Source organism: Pristiophorus japonicus, unplaced genomic scaffold, assembly GCF_044704955.1.
Source record: "Pristiophorus japonicus isolate sPriJap1 unplaced genomic scaffold, sPriJap1.hap1 HAP1_SCAFFOLD_387, whole genome shotgun sequence".
Classification (NCBI taxonomy): Eukaryota; Metazoa; Chordata; class Chondrichthyes; family Pristiophoridae; genus Pristiophorus; species Pristiophorus japonicus.
Genome location: NW_027253728.1, coordinates 199228 through 218180, shown reverse-complemented (window position 1 = coordinate 218180; position 18953 = coordinate 199228). Strand labels below are relative to the sequence as shown.

The 18953-nt window shown below is 48.5% G+C and overlaps 1 protein-coding gene across 1 annotated transcript in view; it reads left to right on the top strand.

Annotated features, from left to right (window-relative positions):
* LOC139250537 (zinc finger protein 229-like) overlaps positions 1-18953 on the top strand; it is a 57671-nt gene extending 38718 nt beyond the window's left edge. Inside the window, exons 3-4 of the mRNA XM_070872916.1 lie at positions 17743-17906; positions 17991-18953. Of these exons, the coding sequence (XP_070729017.1) occupies positions 17743-17906; positions 17991-18912 (1086 nt within the window). The 3' untranslated portion in view covers positions 18913-18953. The remainder of the gene's footprint in view (positions 1-17742; positions 17907-17990) is intronic.

The window sequence follows — 18953 nt, the reverse complement described above, 5'->3', positions numbered from 1 at the left end:
CACCCTCGACCGGCTCTCGAGCGGAAAAGCCCCGGGGCTGGACGGGCTGACCGTGAAGTTCCACAGGGCGTTCTGGGACATCCTGGGGGGCGACTACGCGCGGGTCCTGGGGGAAAGTCTGGCGACCGTGGAAATGCCCCTCTCTTGGCGCAGGGCAGTCATCGTCCTGCTGCCTAAGAAGGGCGATCTCCACCTCCTTAAGAACTGGCGCCCGGTCTCCCTCCTCAGCACGGACTACAAAATCTTCACCAGGGCGATGTCTGCTCGCCTTGGCGCCGTGCTGGACCACATGATCCACCCCGACCAGTCCTACACGGTCCCGGGCCGGAGAATCCACGATAACATCCATCTGGTCCGGGACCTCATCCATCATTCCCAGGAGGCTGGTCTGTCAGTCACCTTCCTATCTCTCGACCAAGAGAAGGCGTTCGACAGGGTGGATCACGAATATCTGTTCGGAACCCTGCGCGCTTTCGGGTTCGGGACGTATTTCGTCACCCGGATCCGACTTTTGTCGGCCGCCGCGGAGTGTCTGATTAAGGTTAACGGGTCCTTGATGGCGCCCCTTCGCTTTGGGAGAGGGGTGCGCCAGGGATGCCCCATGTCCGGCCAGTTATACGCCGTTTGCGTGGAGCCTTTCCTACACCTCCTGCAGACGAGGTTGACGGGACTGGCTCTGCAAGGGCTGGGCGTGGAGGTCGTCCTCTCGGCTTACGCCGATGACGTGCTCCTCGCGGTAGAGGATCCCGCTGACCTGCGGAGGATGCGTGAGTGCCAGGAGATTTACTCGGCCGCAGCCTCCGCCAGGATCAACTGGGAGAAATGTTCCGGACTCCTGGTGGGTCAGTGGCGGGTGGACTCCCTGCCGGAGGAGCTCAGGCCTTTTGCCTGGAGCACGACCCATCTCCTCTATCTGGGAGTCTACCTTAGCCCCGACGAGGGAGCCTGGCCGGCGAACTGGCAGGAGCTGGAGGCCAAGGTCGCCGCTCGCCTGGGGCGCTGGACAGGACTGCTCCGAGTGCTGTCCTACAGGAGTCGAGCGCTAGTCATAAACCAGCTGGTGGCTGCCATGTTGTGGTACCAGCTGGTCACTTTGACCCCTCCCCCTGCGTTTGTCACCAAGATAGAGAAGAAGCTGGTGGACTTCTTCTGCAACAACAGGAAGCACTGGGTCCCTGCCGCGGTCTTGAGTCACCCGCTTGGGGAGGGCGGTCAGTCGTTGGTGTGCGTCAGCACCCAGCTCGCGACTTTCCGTCTTCAGACCCTGCAGAGATACCTTTACGTCGAGCCCCCTCCTAGGTGGCGTGCTCTGGCGATGTACTTCTTCCGCCAGCAGCACGGCCTCAACTACGATACGCAGCTCCTGTTTGTGAGTGTGGGGGGCGTCAGGACCGCCTTCCAGGAGCTGCCTGTCTTTTACAAGGAACTCACCAGGGTCTGGAACAAAGTCTCCACCAAGCACAGCTCTCCACCGGCTGGAGTGGCGGCTGTCCTGCAGGAGCCGCTGCTCGGGAATCCGTACCTCCACGACCGAGGTTTTAGGTGGCGGTCGGACGAGAGGGCTGTGGCTGGTGAGGTGACTAGGGTCAGGGAGCTGCTCGATGGCGGAGGAGCGGGCTGGATGGCGCCAGACATGCTGGCGCGGCGCCTAAATTCCGCCAACGTCCGCCGCGCAGCCGATGCCATCGAGTCGCTAAAAACAGCTCTGGGCCCCAACTCCGTTAGGTGCATCGAGGAGGCTCAAGCACGTGGGGAGATCCCGTCCGAACTGACCCCCGTCCGGACGGAATTCCTCATCGGCGCCAAACCCCGGAACCTCCCTCAGGAGCCGGCGCCTCACAACTTGAACCACCTCGAGGACATCCCCTCGGTGCCTTTCAGTTCCGCGCGGAGGGGTTTCCTGTACGGGCTGCTCCTGCACACTCTCAACTTTGCCATCCTCGCCTGCCGTCCGGACACGCCATGGCGTACCATCTTACCATTCCGGAGGAGGCGGGGGTCCCCGATGGAGGGCACTCTATGCGGGAGTCCTCCCAGTGTTTATTGGGGACTTGGCCTGGAGGGTGGTGCACGGAGCAGTCCCGTGCAATAAATTTTTAAGCCGCTTCACGGGCTCCCAGGCCGCCTGCAATTTCTGCGGTCTGGAAGAGTCCGTGTTCCATGTTTTTACCGAATGCACGAGGTTGCAGCCCCTGTTTTATTATTTAAAGGGGCTGCTCCTGAAATTCTGGCTGCACTTCAGTCCCACATTCCTGATCTTTGGGCACCCTGTGCGGAGGGGAGCGGGTAGGTCCGAGGGCCTCCTCGTAGGACTGCTCCTGGGCACGGCCAAGGATGCTATCAGCCGGTCCAGGCAGCAGGCGCTCGAGGGGGTCGGTCAACCTGACTGCCTGCCTCTCTTCCGCGCGTACAATCGCGCCAGGGTGTCCTTGGAGATGGAGCACGCGGTGTCCACCGGTACGCTCGCGGCCTTCCGCGAGAGGTGGGCACCGGAGGGACTGGAGTGCATCATCACGCCCGGCAACCAAATTTTAATTTGATTTTATGTTTTAAAGTTTAATTTGTTTTAATTGCCGGTGTTTTTAGTGTCCCCCTCCCCTTTTGTAGGGGGCACTTGGAGAAAAAATATATATTTATGATTTTAGTGCCCAAAAAAAACCCCCAAAAAAGGGCCTTGTAAATGTTTGGTGCGTCCCCCAGATCGGGGGTCCATGATTTAATGTTTTTTGTTTCCTCCCAAAAGAGTTCTGTGGACTCGCGCTTCGAGGTCCCTTTGATCATTTACCGCTTAATGTGTATACCTTTTCCTTATTAGCCCTCCCAAAGTGCATTACCTCACACTTCTCGGAATTTAATTACATTTGCCACTGCTCTGCCCACCTGACCAGTAGATTGATATCCTCTGACAGTCCATGACTTTCCTCTTTATTATCAACCATACAGCCAATTTTAATATCATCTGCAAACGTCATAATCATATTCCCTATATTCAAATCTAGATCATTGACGTATACCACAAAAAGCAAAGGACCCAGTCCTGAGCCCTGTGGAACCCCACTGGAAACATCCTTCCAGTCACACAAACATCCATCAACTATTACCTTTTGCTTCCCACCTCAAAGCGAATTTTGGATCCAACTTGCCACTTTGCTCTGGATCCCATGGGCTTTAACCTTCGTGACCAGTCTACCATGTGGGACCTTATCAAAAGCTTTGCTAAAGTCCATATACACTACGTCGTATGCACTGCCCTCATTGACCCTCCTGGTTACCTCCTCAAAAAATTCAATCAGGTTCGTCAAACACAATCTTCCCTCAACACATCCGTGCTGACTGTCCCTAATTAATCCTTGCCTTTCCAAATGTAGATTTATCCTGTCTTATGGAATCTTTTCCAATAATTTTCCACCACTAAAGTTAGGCTGACAGGCCTGTAATTACTCGGCCTAGCCCTTTCTCCCTTCTTAAACAAAGGTACCACATTAGCAGACCTCCAGACCTCCGGCACCATGTCCAAATCCAAATAGGACTGGAAAATTATGGTCAAGTGATCTGCTATTTCCTCTTTTACTTCGCTCAACAGCCTGGGATGCATTTCATCTGGGCATGGGGTCTTATCTACTTTCAAAGCTGCTAAACCCCAAAGATAAAGATACGCGGAGTCAGAGGAAATGTATTAGCATGGATCGAGAATTGGCTGGCTAACAGGAAGCAGAGAGTTGGGATAAATGGTTCTTTTTCGGTTTGGAAATCGGTGGTTAGTGGTGTGCCACAGGGATCGGTGCTGGGACCACAACTGTTTACAATATATATAGATGACCTGGAAGAGAGGACAGAGTGTAGTGTAACAAAATTTGCAGATGACACAAAGATTAGTGGGAAAGCGGATTGTGTAAAGGACACAGAGAGGCTGCAAAGAGATTTACATAGATTAAGCGAATGGGCTAAGGTTTGGTAGATGGAATACAATGTGGAAAAATGTGAGGTCATCCACCTTGGGGAAAAAAAACAGTAAAAGGGAATATTATTTGAATGGGGAGAAATTACAACATGCTGTGGTGCAGAGGGACCTGGGGGTCCTTGTGCATGAATCCCAAAAAGTTAGTTTGCAGGAGCAGCAGATAATCAGGAAGGCGAATGGAATGTTGGCCTTCATTGCGAGAGGGATGGAGTACAAAAACAGGAAGGTCCTGCTACAACTGTACAGGGTATTAGTGAGGCCGCACCTGGAGTACTGCGTGCAGTTTTGGTCATCTTACTTAAGGAAGGATATACTAGCTTTGGAGGGGGTACAGAGACGATTCACTCAGCTGATTCCGGAGATGAGGGGGTTACCTTATGATGATAGATTGAGTAGACTGGATCTTTACTCGTTGGAGTTCAGAAGGATGAGGGGTGATCTTATAGAAACATTTAAAATAATGAAAGGGATCGACAAGATAGAGGCAGAGAGGTTGTTTCCACTGGTCGGGGAGACCAGAATTAGGGGGCACAGCCTCAAAATACGGGGGAGCCAATTTAAAACCGAGTTGAGAAGGAATTTCTTCTCCCAGAGGGTTGTGAATCTGTGGAATTCTCTGCCCAAGGAAGCAGTTGAGGCTAGCTCATTGAATGTATTTAAATCACAGATAGATAGATTTTTAACCAATAAGGGAATTAAGGGTTATGGGGAGCGGGCGGGTAAGTGGAGCTGAGTCCGCGGCCAGATCAGCCATGATCTTGTTGAATGGCGGAGCAGGCTCGAGGGGTTAGATGGCCTACTCCTGTTCCTAATTCTTATGTTATTATGTTCTTATGTTCTTATGTTAATACTCCTCTCTCACTGTTTATTTCATCCAGAATTTCACACTCCTCCTCGATAGCAGTATCTGCATTGCCCCTTTCCTTTGTGAAAACAGATGCAAAGTATTCATTAAGCATCGTACCAACATCTTCCACCTCCACACAAAGATTACCCTCATGGTCTCTAATAGGCCCGACCCTTTCTTTAGTTATCCTCTTACTCTTAATATATTTGTAGAACATTTTTGGGTTTTCCTTAATTTTACTCGCTAAGAATTTTTCATGCTCTCTATTAGCATTCCTTATATCCTTTTTAATTTTATCTCGTAACTTTCTATATTCCTCCAACGATTCTACAGTATTTAGCCGTCGGTACATTACATAAGCTTCCCTTTTTTTATTTATCCTCCCCTGTAAGTCCCTAGACATCCAGGGGGCTCTAGAATTGTTATTTCCACCCTTTTTCTTTAAGGGCACATGTTTGGCCTGAGCCTTCCGGATCTCCTCCTTGAACGCCTCTCACTGTTCCGTTACTGATTTACCCAGTCAACTGTGGGCAAATCACTCCTCAACTTAACAAAGTTAGCTTTTCCCCAATTTGGAACTTTTATTCCAGGCCTATCCTTGTCCTTATCCATAACCAACTTGAATCTGACTGAATTATGGTCACTGGCACCCAAGTACTCTCCCACTAATCCCCCTTCAACCTGCCCAGCTTCATTCCCCAAAACTAAATCCAAAACCGCCCCCTCTCGTGTTGAGCTTGTTACATACTGACTAAAACAATTCTCTTGAATGCATTTGAAGAATTCCGCACCTCTATACCCTTCACACTATTTGTCCCAATCAATATTCAGATCGTTAAAATCCCCTATTACTGCCCTATGGTTTTTGGACTTCACAGCAATTTGCCGACATATTTGCTCCTCTATCTCCCTCCCACTGTTTGGGGGTCTATAATACACGCCCAGCAGTGTGATCGCCCCTTTTTTATTTTTCAATTCGACCCATATGGCCTCATTTGATGATCCCTTTAAAATATCATCCCTCCTCACCGCTGTAATATTTTCTTTAATCAATACCGCGACACCCTTGTTCCCCTCCTCTCTGTCTTGTCTAAAAATCCTGTAACCAGGAATATTGATCTGCCAAACCTGCCCCTCTTTCAGCCATGTCTCTGTAATGGCTATAATGTCATACTCCTAAGTATGTACCTGTGCTCTGAGCTCATCCCCTTATTCACTATACTCCTTGTAATAAAGTATATACCATTTAGCACAGAAAGACCTCCTTGATTACTACTTACTAACCCTTGTTTCCTCTGTTTTACAGATTGTCTTTCTAAATTCTTGCTATCCAATTTCTGCTTTACTTCCTTTCCTATTGAATGTGTTCTCAGGTTCCCATCCCCCTGCCAAGCTAGTTTAAACTCTCCCCAACAGCACGAGCAAAGCTCCCCGCGAGGATATTGGTCCCGGTGCTGTTGAGGTGCAACCCGTCCGGTTTGTACAGGTCCCATCTCCCCCAGAAACGGTCCCAATGTCTCAGGAATTTAAAGCCCTCCCACCTACACCAACTCTCCATCCTCTCTATCCTTCTATTCTTGTACTCATTAGCACGTTGCGCCGATAGTAACCCGGAGATTACTATCTTTGAGGTCCTACCCCTTAATTTTCTTCCTATCTCCCTAAATTCTGCCTGTAGGACCTCATCCCTCTTTCTACCTATGGCGTTGGTCCCGATATGGACCACGACCTCTAGCTACAGAATGCCCTGCGTCCGCTCTGTGACATCCTTGACCCTGGCACCAGGGAGGCACCATACCATTCTGGAGTCACGTCTGCGGTCGCAGAAACACCTCTCAGTTCCCCTAACTATAGAATCCCCTATCACTAGAGCTCTTTTATTCTACGTCCATCCCCCCTGTGCAGCTGAGCCACCCGTGGTGCCTTGGAATTAGCTCTGGCTGCACTCCCCAGAGGCACCATCGCCCTCACCGATGCTCAGAAGTGAATATCGGTTTGAAAGCGAGATGGACTCACGAGGGGACTCGTGCACTACCTGCCTCGCGTTCTCACTCTGTCTGGTGGTCACCCACTTCCCCTCTGCCTGCACGCTTTTAAGCTGCAGGGTGACCACCTCCTGAAAGGTGCTATCCATGTAGCTCTCAGCCTCGCAGATGTACCGTATTGACTCCAGCCGCCGCTCAAGCTCCGAAATGTGGAGCTCGAGTGGTTGAAGCTGGAGACACCTCCTGCACAGTCACTGACACCAATCTCCTCCTGTCTGATATAAACCCACCCCACAGTCACTGACACCAATCTCCTCCTGTCTGATATAAACCCACCCCACAGTCACTGACACCAATCTCCTCCTGTCTGATATAAACCCACCCCACAGTCACTGACACCAATCTCCTCCTGTCTGATATAAACCCACCCCAAAGTCACTGACACCAATCCCCTCTTATCTGATATAAACCCACCCCACAGTCACTGACACCAATATCCTCCTGTCTGATATAAACCCACCCCACAGTCACTGACACCAATATCCTCCTGTCTGATATAAACCCACCCCACGGTCACTGACACCAATCTCCTCCTGTCTGATATAAACCCACCCCACAGTCACTGACACCAATCTCCTCCTGTCTGATATAAACCCACCCCACAGTCACTGACACCAATCCCCTCCTATCTGCAATAAACCCACCCCACAGTCACTGACACCAATCTCCTCCTGTCTGATATAAACCCACCCCACAGTCACTGACACCAATATCCTCCTGTCTGATATAAACCAACCATCATCATCATAGGCAGTCCCTCGGAGTCGAGGATGACTTGCTTCCACATTAAAAATGAGGTCTCAGATGTCTGTTACAGGAGCTACAGTCTCTGTCACAGGTTGGACAGACGCTGGTTGAAAGTACGTTGGTTGAAGTGCCGGTTTGTTGAAGTGCTTGGGTTGTCGTACGCTCCTTCCGCCGGATGCGCTTGGTCTCTGCTTGGTCCAGGTGAAGAGACTCGAAGTGTTCGACGCCCTCACGGATTATTCTCTTCCACTTTGAGCGATCTTGCGCCAGGGATTCCCAGGTGTCGGTGGGGATGTTGATCTTCTTCAAGGTGGCCTTGAGGGTGTCCTTGAAGCGTTTCCTCTGCCCCCTGGAGCTCGCTCACCGCGTTGAGGCTGTCGAGTAGAGCTCTTGCTTTGGGAATCTCGTATCGGGCATATGGACAATGTGGCCTGCCCATCGTAGCTGATCGAACGTGGTCAACACTTCAATACTGAGGATGTTGGCCTGTGCGAGAACAGACGTTGGTGCGCCTATCCTGCCAATGGATTTGCAGGATCTTCCGGAGGCAGCATTGATGGTACTTCTCCAGTGCTTTGATGTGCCTGCTGTACATAGTCCATGTCTGAGAAGCACGAATGAGGGCAGGCAGATATCACTACTGCTCGGTAGACCATGAGCTTTGTGCTGGTTTTAAGGTTCTGATCTTCAAACACTCTATTCCTTCGGCGACCAAAGGCTGCACTGGGAACTGAAGGCAGTGTTGGACCTTGTCATCGATATCTGCCCTTGTTTACAGTCGGCTCCCGAGGTATGAAAAATGGTCCACATTGTCCAAGGCCTCATCAAGGATTTTGATAATCGGGAGAGGGTGGGGTACAGTGCTGTGTGGCGGGGGCAGGTTGATAGAGCCCCTTTGATTAACGGATGTTTAGTGTAATGCCTATGCTCTCAGATGCTACGGTGAGCGAGTTGACGATGGTTTGGAGTTCATCCTCCGAATGAGCGCAGACGCAAGCATCATCTGCATATTGTAATTCGAGGACAGAGGATGGCATGACCTTGGATCTGGTCTGAAGGCGATGGAGGTTGAACAGTTTCCCGTTTGTTCTGTAGATTATCTCCACTCCAGCGGGAAGCTTACTGACGGTGAGATGTAGCATTGCAGCAAGGAAGATCGAGAAGAGCATCGGTGCAGTGATACAGCCTTGCTTCTCCCCGGTCCGTACATGAACTGGGTCTGTGGTGGATCCATTGGTCAGGATTACGGCTTGCATGTTATCATGAAGCAAGCAGAGAATGCTGACAAATTTTTGAGGGCAGCCAAATTTGAAGAGTACACTCCATAATCCCTCACGGTTAACAGTGTCAAAGGCCTTTGTCAGGTCAAAGAAGGTTGAACCAACCCCACAGTCTGACACCAAGCTCTTCCCATGTGATATAAACCAACCCTTGTCACTGACACCAAGTGCACTGGGAAAATATGTAAAAGGGTAAGACTGTAGAAACGCAGTGGCAAACATTTAGGGAGATATTCCATAACTCTCAGCAAAGATTTATTCAAGTGAGAAATAAAGATGCTAAGAGAAGGATGAACCATCCCTGGCTAACTAAGGAAGTAAAGGATGGTACCAAATTGAAAAAGCATATAATGTTGCGAAGGACAGCGGAAGGCCAGAGGATTGGGACATTTTCAGAAATCAGCAAAGGAAGACTAAAAAATGATAACGACAGGGAAGAGCAAACTAGCAAGAAATATAAAAACAGACAGTAAGAGTTTCTACAGGTATATAAAAAGGAAACGAGTAGCTAAAGTAAACATTGGTCCCTTAGAAGATGAGACTGGAGAATTAATAATGGGAAACATGGAAATGGCAGAGATTTTATATCGGTCTTTACGGCAGAGGATACTAAACATCCCAACAGTTGATAATCAGGGAGCTATTGACGGGGGGAGTGGGGGACTTAAAACAGTCACTATCACTAGAGATAAAGTACTAATCAAACTAATGGGACTAAAGGTGGACAAGTCCCCTGGACCTGATGACATGCATCCCAGGGTCTTAAAAGAAGTGGCTGTAAAGATAGTGGATGCATTGGTTGTAATCTCCCAAAATTCCCTGAATTCTGGAGAGGTCCCAGCGGACTGGAAGATCGCAAATGTGACACTCCTATTGAAGAAAGGAAGGAGACAGAGAGCAGGAAACTATAGACTAGTTAGCCTACCATCTGTCATTGAGAAAATACTGCAGACCATCATCAAGGAAGTAGTCGCAGGACATTTAGAAAATTGTATTGCAGTTAAGCAGAGTCAGCTTGGTTTTATCTCAGATCGTGACCATCTTTAAAAAAGGGGACAAGTGCGACTGCGGCAATTACAGGGGAATCTCCCTGCTATCAGCCACTGGGAAAGTTGTTGCTAGAGTCCTCCTCAACCGTCTTCTCCCTGTGGACGAGGAGCTCCTCCCGGAGTCACAGTGCGGATTTCGTCCACTACGGACATGATCTTTGCAGCACGACAGTTGCAGAAAAAATGCAGGGAACAGCGGCAGCCCTTATACATGGCCTTTATCGACCTGACAAAGGCCTTTGACACTGTCAACCGTGAGGGTCTATGGAGCGCCCTCCTCCGTTTCGGCTGCCCCCAAATGTTTGTCAATATCCTTCGCCTGCTCCACGACGACATGCAGGCCGTGATCCTTACCAACGGATCCATTACAGCCTGAATCCACGTCTGGACTGGGGTCAAACAGGGCTGCATCATCACCCCAACCCTCTTCTCAATCTTCCTCGCTGCCATGCTCCACCTCACAGTCAACAAGCTCCCCGCTGGAGTGGAATTAAACGACAGAACCAGTGGGAAGCTGTTTAACCTTCGCCGCCTCCAGGCCAGGTCCAAGATCAGCCCAACCTCTGTCGTTGAGCTACAGTACGCAGACGACGCCTGCGTCTGCGCACATTCTGAGGCTGAACTCCAGGATATAGTCAATGTATTTCCTGAGGCATACGAAAGCATGGGCCTTACACTAAACATCCGGAAGACAAAGCTCCTCCGCCAGCCTGTCCTGGCCGCACAGCACTGCCTCCCAGTCATTAAGATCCACGGCGCGGCCCTCGACAACATGGACCATTTCCCATACCTCGGGAGCCTCTTATCAACAAAAGCAGTCATGGATGAGGAGATTCAACACCATCTCCAGTGCACCAGTGCAGCCTTCAGCCGCCTGAGGAAAAGAGTGTTCGAAGACCAGGCCCACAAATCTACCACCAAGCTCATGGTCTACAGGGCTATAGTAATACCCGCCCTCCTGAATGGCTGAGGCGTGGACCACGTACAGTAGACACCTCAAGTCGTTGGAGATATATCACCAACGATGTCTCCGCAAGATCTTACAAATCCCCTGGGAGGACAGGGACACCAAAATCAACATCAACGTCCTCGTCCAGGCCAACATCCCCAGCATTGAAGCACTGACCACACTCGATCAGCTTCACTGGGCAGGCCACATAGTTCGCATGCCAGACACGAGACTCCCAAAGCAAGCGCTCTATTCGGAACTCCTTCACGGCAAACGAGCCAAAGGTGGGCAGCAGAAATGTTACAAGGACATCCTCAAAGCCTCCCTGAACAAGTGCGACATCCCCACCGACACCTGAGAGTCCCTGGCCAAAGACCGCCCTAAGTGGAGAAAGTGCATCCGGGAGGGCACTGAGCACTTCCAGTCTCAACGCCGAGAGTGTGCAGAAATCAAGCACAGGCAGCGGAAAGAACGTGCGGGAAACCAGTGCCACCCACCGCTTCCCTCAACGACTATCTGTCCCACCTGTGGCTCTCGTATTGGACTGTTCAGCCACCAAAGAACTCACTTCAGGAGTGGAAGCAAGTCTTCCTCGATTCCGAGGGACTGCCTATGATGATGATGATGATGGTTTTATGAAAGGGAAATAATTTTTGACAAATTTTCTGGAGTTGTTTGAGGATGTAACGAGCAGAGTGGCTAGAGATCCAGTTGATGTTGTATATTTCGATTTCCTGAAAGCATTCGATAAGGTGCCACACAAAAGGTTACTGCACAAGATAAAGTTCACGGGGTTGGAGGTAATATATTAGCATAGACAGAGGATTGGCTAACTAACAGAAAACAGATAGTCGGGATATATGGGTCATTTTCAGGTTGGCAAACTGTAACTAGTGGGGTGCCGCAGGGATCAGTGCTGGGGCCTCAACTATTTACAATTGATATTAATGACTTGGGTGAAGGGACCAAGTGTAATGCAGCCAAATTTGCTGATGACACGAAGATAGGTGGGAAAGCAAGTTGTTACGAGGACGCAAAACATTTACAAAGGGATATAGATCGGCTCAGTGAGTGGGCAAAAATCTGGCAGATGGACTATAATGTGGTAAAATGTCAGGTTATCTCCTTTGGTAGGAAAAATAAAAAAGCTAATTATTAAAATGGGACGATTACAAAATGCTGTAGTACAGAGGGATCTGGGGGTTCTTGTACATGAAACTCAAAAAGTTAGCATGCAGGTACAGCAAGTAATCAGGAAGGCAAATGGAATGCTGGCCTTTATTGCAAGGGGGATGGATTATAAAAGTAGGGAAGTCCTGCTACAACTGTACAGGGTGTTAGTGAGACCACACCTGGAATACTGCAGAGTTTTGGTCTGGACTTGTCTCCATTCCCGTGCCGAGGGGATTGCTACACCAGATGGGAGGGACAACATTTGGGGACACTGACTCCCACCAATTCCCATTCCCATTCTTTCTGGTGGATCATGGAGGGGCCACTGTGTGTAATGTACAAGTCAGTAAGAATTGTCAGCAAGCTTTCTAATTGGAGATTTTATTCAGTGGAAACTTTCACACGTTGTTGCAGATTGGAAAACTGCAAATGTAATGCCTCTATTTAAAAAAAAGGAGGCAGACAAAAAGCAGGAATCTATAGACCAGTTAGCCTAACTTTTTGGTTGGGAAAATGTCGGAGTCCATTATTAAAGAAGCAGTAGCAGGACATTTGGAAAAGCATAATTTGGTCAGGCAGAGTCAGCATGGATTTATGAAGGGGAAGTCATGTTTGACAAATTTGCTGGAATTCTTTGACGATGTAACAAACAGGGTGGATAAAGAGGAACCTGTGGATGTGGTGTATTTGGACTTCCAGAAAGCATTTGACAAGGTGCCACGTAAAAGGTTACCGCACAAGATAAAATATCATGGGGTTGGGGGTAATATATTGGCATGGATAGAGGTTGACTAACTAACAGAAAACAGAGTCGGGATAAATGGTTCATTCTTGGGTTGGCAATCAGTAACTAGTGGAGTGCTGCAGGGATCAGTGCCGGGACCCCAACTATTTACAATCTATATTAACGATTTGGAAGAAAGGACCGAGTTTAACGTAGCCACGTTTGTTGACGATACAAAGATGGGAGGAAAAGCAATGTGCGAGGAGAACACAAACAATCTGCAAAAGAACATAGACAGGCTAAGTGAGTGGGCAAAAATTTGGCAGATGGAGTAAAATGTTGGAAAGTGTGAGGTCATGCACTTTGGCAGAAAAAAATCAAAGAGCAAGTTATTATTTAAATGGAGAAAAATTGCAAAGTGCTGTAATACAGCGGCACCTGGGAGTACTTGTGCATGAAACACAAAAGGTTAGTATGCAGGTACAGCAAATGATCAGGAAGGCCAATGGAATCTGGCCTTTATTGCAAAGGGGATGGAGTATAAAAGCAGGGAAGTCTTGCTACAGTTATATAGGGTATTAGTGAGGCCACACCTGGAATGCGGCGTGCAGTTTTGGTTTCCATATTTACAAAAGGATATACTTGCTTTGGAGGCAGTTCAGAGAAGGTTCACTCGGTTGATTCCGGAGATGAGGGGGTTGACTTATGAGGAAAGGTTGAGGAGGTTGGGCCTCTACTCATTGGAATTAAGAAGAATGAGAGGTGATCTTATCGAAACGTACAAAATTTTGAGGGGGCTTGACAATGTGGATACAGAGTGGATGTTTCCACTGATAGGGGAGTCTAGAACTAGGGGGCATAATCTTAGAATAAGGGGCCGCCCATTTAAAACTGAGATGAGGAGGAATTACGTCTCTCGGAGCGTTGTAAATCTGTGGAATTCGCTGCCGCAGAGAGCAGTGGAAGCTGGGTCATTGAATAAATTTAAGACAGATCGATAAGTTTCTTAACTGATAAGGGATTAAGCGGTTATGGAGAGCGGGCAGGGAAGTGGACCTGAGTCCATGATCAGATCAGCCAATAATGTATTAAATGGCGGAGCAGGCTCGAGGGGCCATATGGCCTACTCCTGCTCCTATTTGTTATGTTCCCCTCTCTCTCCACCCCTTAAGTGCTGATTCTAGCTGGTTTTAGTTCTTTCAATGGTCCCCCTTTCCACCCCCCCCCCCCCCCCCCGCCTCCCCGAAGATGCTGACTCTGGCTGGGTTCAGTTCTATACTCACTGGTTCCCCTCCCCTTAAGGTGCTAACTCCGGCTGGATTCAGTTCCACACTGACATCATTCACTTCGTCCCTGTACCAAGATGGCCACACATGTGCTGTGCTACTCACTGATTCAAGATGGCCACTATTAGCCTGGGACTGTGAAAAGCCCCCAAGCTGCAACCGCCGATATTCCGGTTGTTATTCCGGGCTTGCGGCGGGCACTGGTTGTGAATGATGTCAGTGTAGAAGAGAAACCAGTCAGAGTCAGCACCTTCAGGGGAGGGGAACCAGTGAGTGTAGAACTGAACCCAGCCAGAGTCAATACCTTCAGGAGTGCAGAACTGAACCCAGCCAGAGTCAGCACCTTCAGGGGAGGGGAACCAGTGAGTGTAGAACTGAACCCAGCCAGAGTCAGCGCCTTCAGGGGAGGGGAACCAGTGAATGTAGAACTGAACCCAGCCAGAGTCAGCACCTTCAGGGGAGGGGAACCAGTGAATGTAGAACTGAACCCAGCCAGAGTCAGCACCTTTGGGGGAGGGGGAACCAGTGAGTGCAGAACTGAACCCAGCCAGAGTCAGCACCTTCAGGGGAGGGGAACCAGTGAGTGTAGAACTGAACCCAGCCAGAGTCAGTACCTTCAGGGGAGGAGATCCAGTGAGTGTCGAACTGAACCCAGCCGGAGTCAGTACCTTCAGGGGAGGGTGGGGGCAGAACCAAAGAGCATAGAACTGAAATCAACCAGAGTCAGCATCTTCAGGGGAGGGAGAGGGAGGAGAACCAGTGAGTGTAGAATTGAACCCAGCCAGAGTCAGCACCTTTAGGGGAGGAGGGGAGTGGAACCGGTGAGTGTGGAACTGAACCCAACCAGAGTCAGCACATAGAAACATAGAAAATAGGAGCAGGAGTTGGCCATTCGGCCCTTCGAGTCTGCAACACCATTCAATATGATCATCGCTGCTCCTCTATCTCAACACCATAATCCCGCTTTTTCCCCATACCCCTTGATACCTTTTATTTCTAGAAATCTATCTATCTCCCTCTTAAATACTTTCAGTGACTTGGCCTCTGCAGCCTTCTGCAGTAGAGAATTCTACAGGTTCACCACCCTCTGATTGAAAAGATTTCTCCTCATCTCGGTCCTAAATTTCCTACCCCGTATCCTGAGACTCTGACCCCTTGTTCTAGACTTCCCATCCAGAGGAAACATCTTCCCCACATGCATTCTATCCAACCCAGTCAGAATTTTATATGTTTCAATGAGATCCCCTCTCATTCTTCTAAACTTGAGTGAATACAGGCCTAGTCGACCCAATCTCTCCTCATACAACAGTCCTGAACTCCCATGCTCTCACTCTATGGCAAGTATATCCTTTCTTAGGTAAGGAGACCAGAACTGCACACAATACTCCAGGTGCAGTCTCACCAAGGCCTTGTATAACTGTAGTTAGACATCCTTGCTCCTGTATTCAAATCCTCTTGCAGTGAAGGCCAACATACCATTTGCCTTCCTAACTGCTTGCTACACCTGCATGTTTGCTTTCAATGACTGGTGTACAAGGACACCCAAGTCTCTCTGTACATCGACACTTCCCCAGCCATCACCATTTAAATAATACTTTGTCCTTATGTTTTTCCTACCAAAGTGGATAACTTCACATTTATCCATGTTATACTGCATCTGCCATGTGTTTGTCCACTCACTCAACCTATCTAAATCGCCTTGCAGCGTCTTTGCATCCTCCTCACAACTCACAATCCCACCTAGTTTTGTGTCGTCAACAAACTTGGAAATATTACATCTGGTTCCCTCATCCAAAACATTTATATATATTGTGAATAGCTGGGGTTCAAGCACTGATCCCTGTGGTACCCCACTAGTCACTGCCCGCAAAAGATCCGTTTACTCCGACTCTCTGTTTCCTGATAGTTAACCAATTTTCAATCCATGCTAATACATTACCCCCAATCCTATGTGCTTTAATTTTGCACACTAACCTCTTATGTGGGACTTCATCAAAGGCCTTCTGAAAATCCAAATAGACTACATCCACTGGTTCTCCCTTATCTATTCTATCAGTTACATCCTCAAAAAACTCCAGTAGGTTGTCAAACATGATTTTCCTTTCATAAATCCATGTTGACTTTGTTTAATCCCATTGATATTATCTAAGTGTGCCGTTATCACATCCTTTATAATAGATTTCAGCATTTTCTCTACTACTAATGACAGGCTATCCGGTCTGTAGTCCCTGTTTTCTCTCTCCCTCCTTTTTTAAATTGTGTGGTTACATTTGCCACCCTCCAATCTGCAGGAACTGTTCCATAATCTATAGAATGTTGTAAGATGACAACCAATGCATCTACCATGGCTACCTCTTTTAGTACTCTGGGGTGCAGATCATCAGGCCCATGGGATTTATCTGCCTTCAGTCCCATTAGTTTCTCCAGCACTATTTTCTTACTAATAATCATTTCCTTTAATTCCTCTTGCTTACTAGACCCTTGGTTCCCTAGCATTTCTGGGATGTTATTTGTGTCCTCTCCCGTGAAGACAGAACCAAAGTAATTATTTAATTGTTCTGCCATTTCCTTGTTCCTCATTACAAATTCTCCTGTTTCTGTCTGTAAAGGCCCTACATTTTTTTTTGCTAATCTTTTTCTTTTTACATTCTTGTCGAAACTTTTTCAGTCGGTTTTTATGTTCCTTGCAAGTTTACTCTTATACTCTATTTTTCCCCTCTTAATCAATCTCTTGGTCCTTTTTTGCTGAATTCTAAACTGCTCCCAATCCTCAGGCTTGCTACTTTTTCTGACAACTTTGTATAACTCCTCTTTGGATCGAATACTATCCTTAATTTATTTATTTAGCCATAATTGGGCCACTTTTCCTTTTGTGTTTTCACGCCAGAAAGGAATGTATAACTGTTGCAATTCATGCATTCGTTCCTTAAATATTAGCCATTGCCTATCCACCGTCATGCCTTTTAATGAATCTTCCCAAACTATCATAACGAATTCATTCCTCATACCTTCGTAGTTTCCTTTGTTTAGATTTGGGACCCTAGTTTCGGATTGGACTACTTCACTTTCCATCTTAAGAAAGAATTCAATCATGTTATGGTCTCTCTTCCCTACAGGACCCCGCACAACAAAACTGTTAATTAACCCCTTCTCATTACACAATACCCAGTCTAGGATAGCCTGTTCCCTATAAGGCTCCTCAATATACTGGTATAAAAAAACACCTTGGGGAGCACCTTCAGGGGAGGAGAGGGAGGGGAACCAGTGAGTGTAGAACTGAACACAGCCAGAGTCGCGCCTTAAGGGGAGGGACAGATGAGAGGGAGGGGAACCAGGGAGTGCAGAGCTGAACCCAGCTAGAATTGATGGTTATAACTGGGAGTGGAGGAGAAATAGTCTAGAAATGTGTGTTGATTTGGATTTCAGCACAGCAGGAGGGGCAATGTGTGGGACAGGGATATACAGCTTTGGAAGAACAAGAGAGGAAAGAATGTTCCATGGAAACTAGATGTGTCTATTCTGAATTTCTGTCTTGTACTGACAGTGATGAGTTTTGTTATCTCCTTTTACAGCGTATTAGAAGGGGAGATTTTCAGACAGGAAACACAAACCAAACATCACGTCAAGATATGACGGAGTTAATCGATTCATCAAGACCTGAATATCATTGGTCTTTGAAAGTGGAAGGAGAAATGTTTGTCTGTTCTGTCTGTGGGAAAAGATTTCAAACATCAGTGTGACTGGAAAGGCACTGAGACACATACACCCGAGTGTGTGTACCATTGCACTGCCTGTGGAAAGAGCTTTAGCCAGTTACACAGCCTGAAAAAACATCGCACCATTCAAAGCACGGAGAAACTGTAAACGTGTTGTGTGTTTGGACGAGGATTCAACTGATCGTCCAACCTGGAGAGACACAAGGTTACCCGCACCCTGGAGAAACCATGGGAATGTGGGAAGGGATTCCATTCCCCCTCCCTGCTGGAAATTCATCGACGCAGTCACACTGGGGAGAGGCCATTCACCTGCCCCATGTGTGGGAAGAGATTCACTGAGTTATCCCAACTTGTAGCTCACCAGCGAGTTCACACCGGGGACAGGCCGTTCACCTGCCCCGAGTGTGGGAAGCGATTCACTCAGTCATCCGACCTGCTGACACACCAGCGAGTTCACACTGGGGAGAGGCCGTTCACCTGCTCTGAGTGTGGGAAGCGATTCACTCAGTCATCCAACCTGCTGACACACCAGCGAGTTCACACTGGGGAGAGGCCGTTCACCTGCTCACAGTGTGGGAAGGGATTCGCTCAGTTATCCACCCTGCAGTCACACCAGCGAGTTCACACTGGGGAGAGGCCATTCACCTGCTCAGAGTGTGGGCAGGGATTCACTTATTCATCCGATCTACTGAGACACCAGCGAGTTCACACTGGGGAGAGGCCGTTCACCTGCTCTGAGTGTGGGAAGGGATTCACTACATCATCCAAGCTGCTGACACACCAGCGAGTTCACACTGGGGAGAGGCCGTTCACCTGCTCTGAGTGTGGGAAGGGATTCACAACATCATCCAAGCTGCTGAAACACCAGCGAGTTCACACCGGGGAGAGACCGTTCACCTGCTCTGCGTGTGGGAAGGAATTTACTGGGTCATCCGACCTGCTGAAACACCAGCGAGTTCACACCGGGGAGAGACCGTTTACCTGCTCTGAGTGTGGGAAAGGATTCACTTGTTCATCCACCCTGCTGACACATCAGCGAGTTCACACTGGGGAGAGGCCGTTCATCTGCTCAGTGTGTGGGAAGGGATTCACTGGGTCATCCAACCTGCTGAGACACCAGCGAGTTCACAAGTGACTGCAGGGGTTGGAACCTGCTGTTATTGCTGCTATTAATCA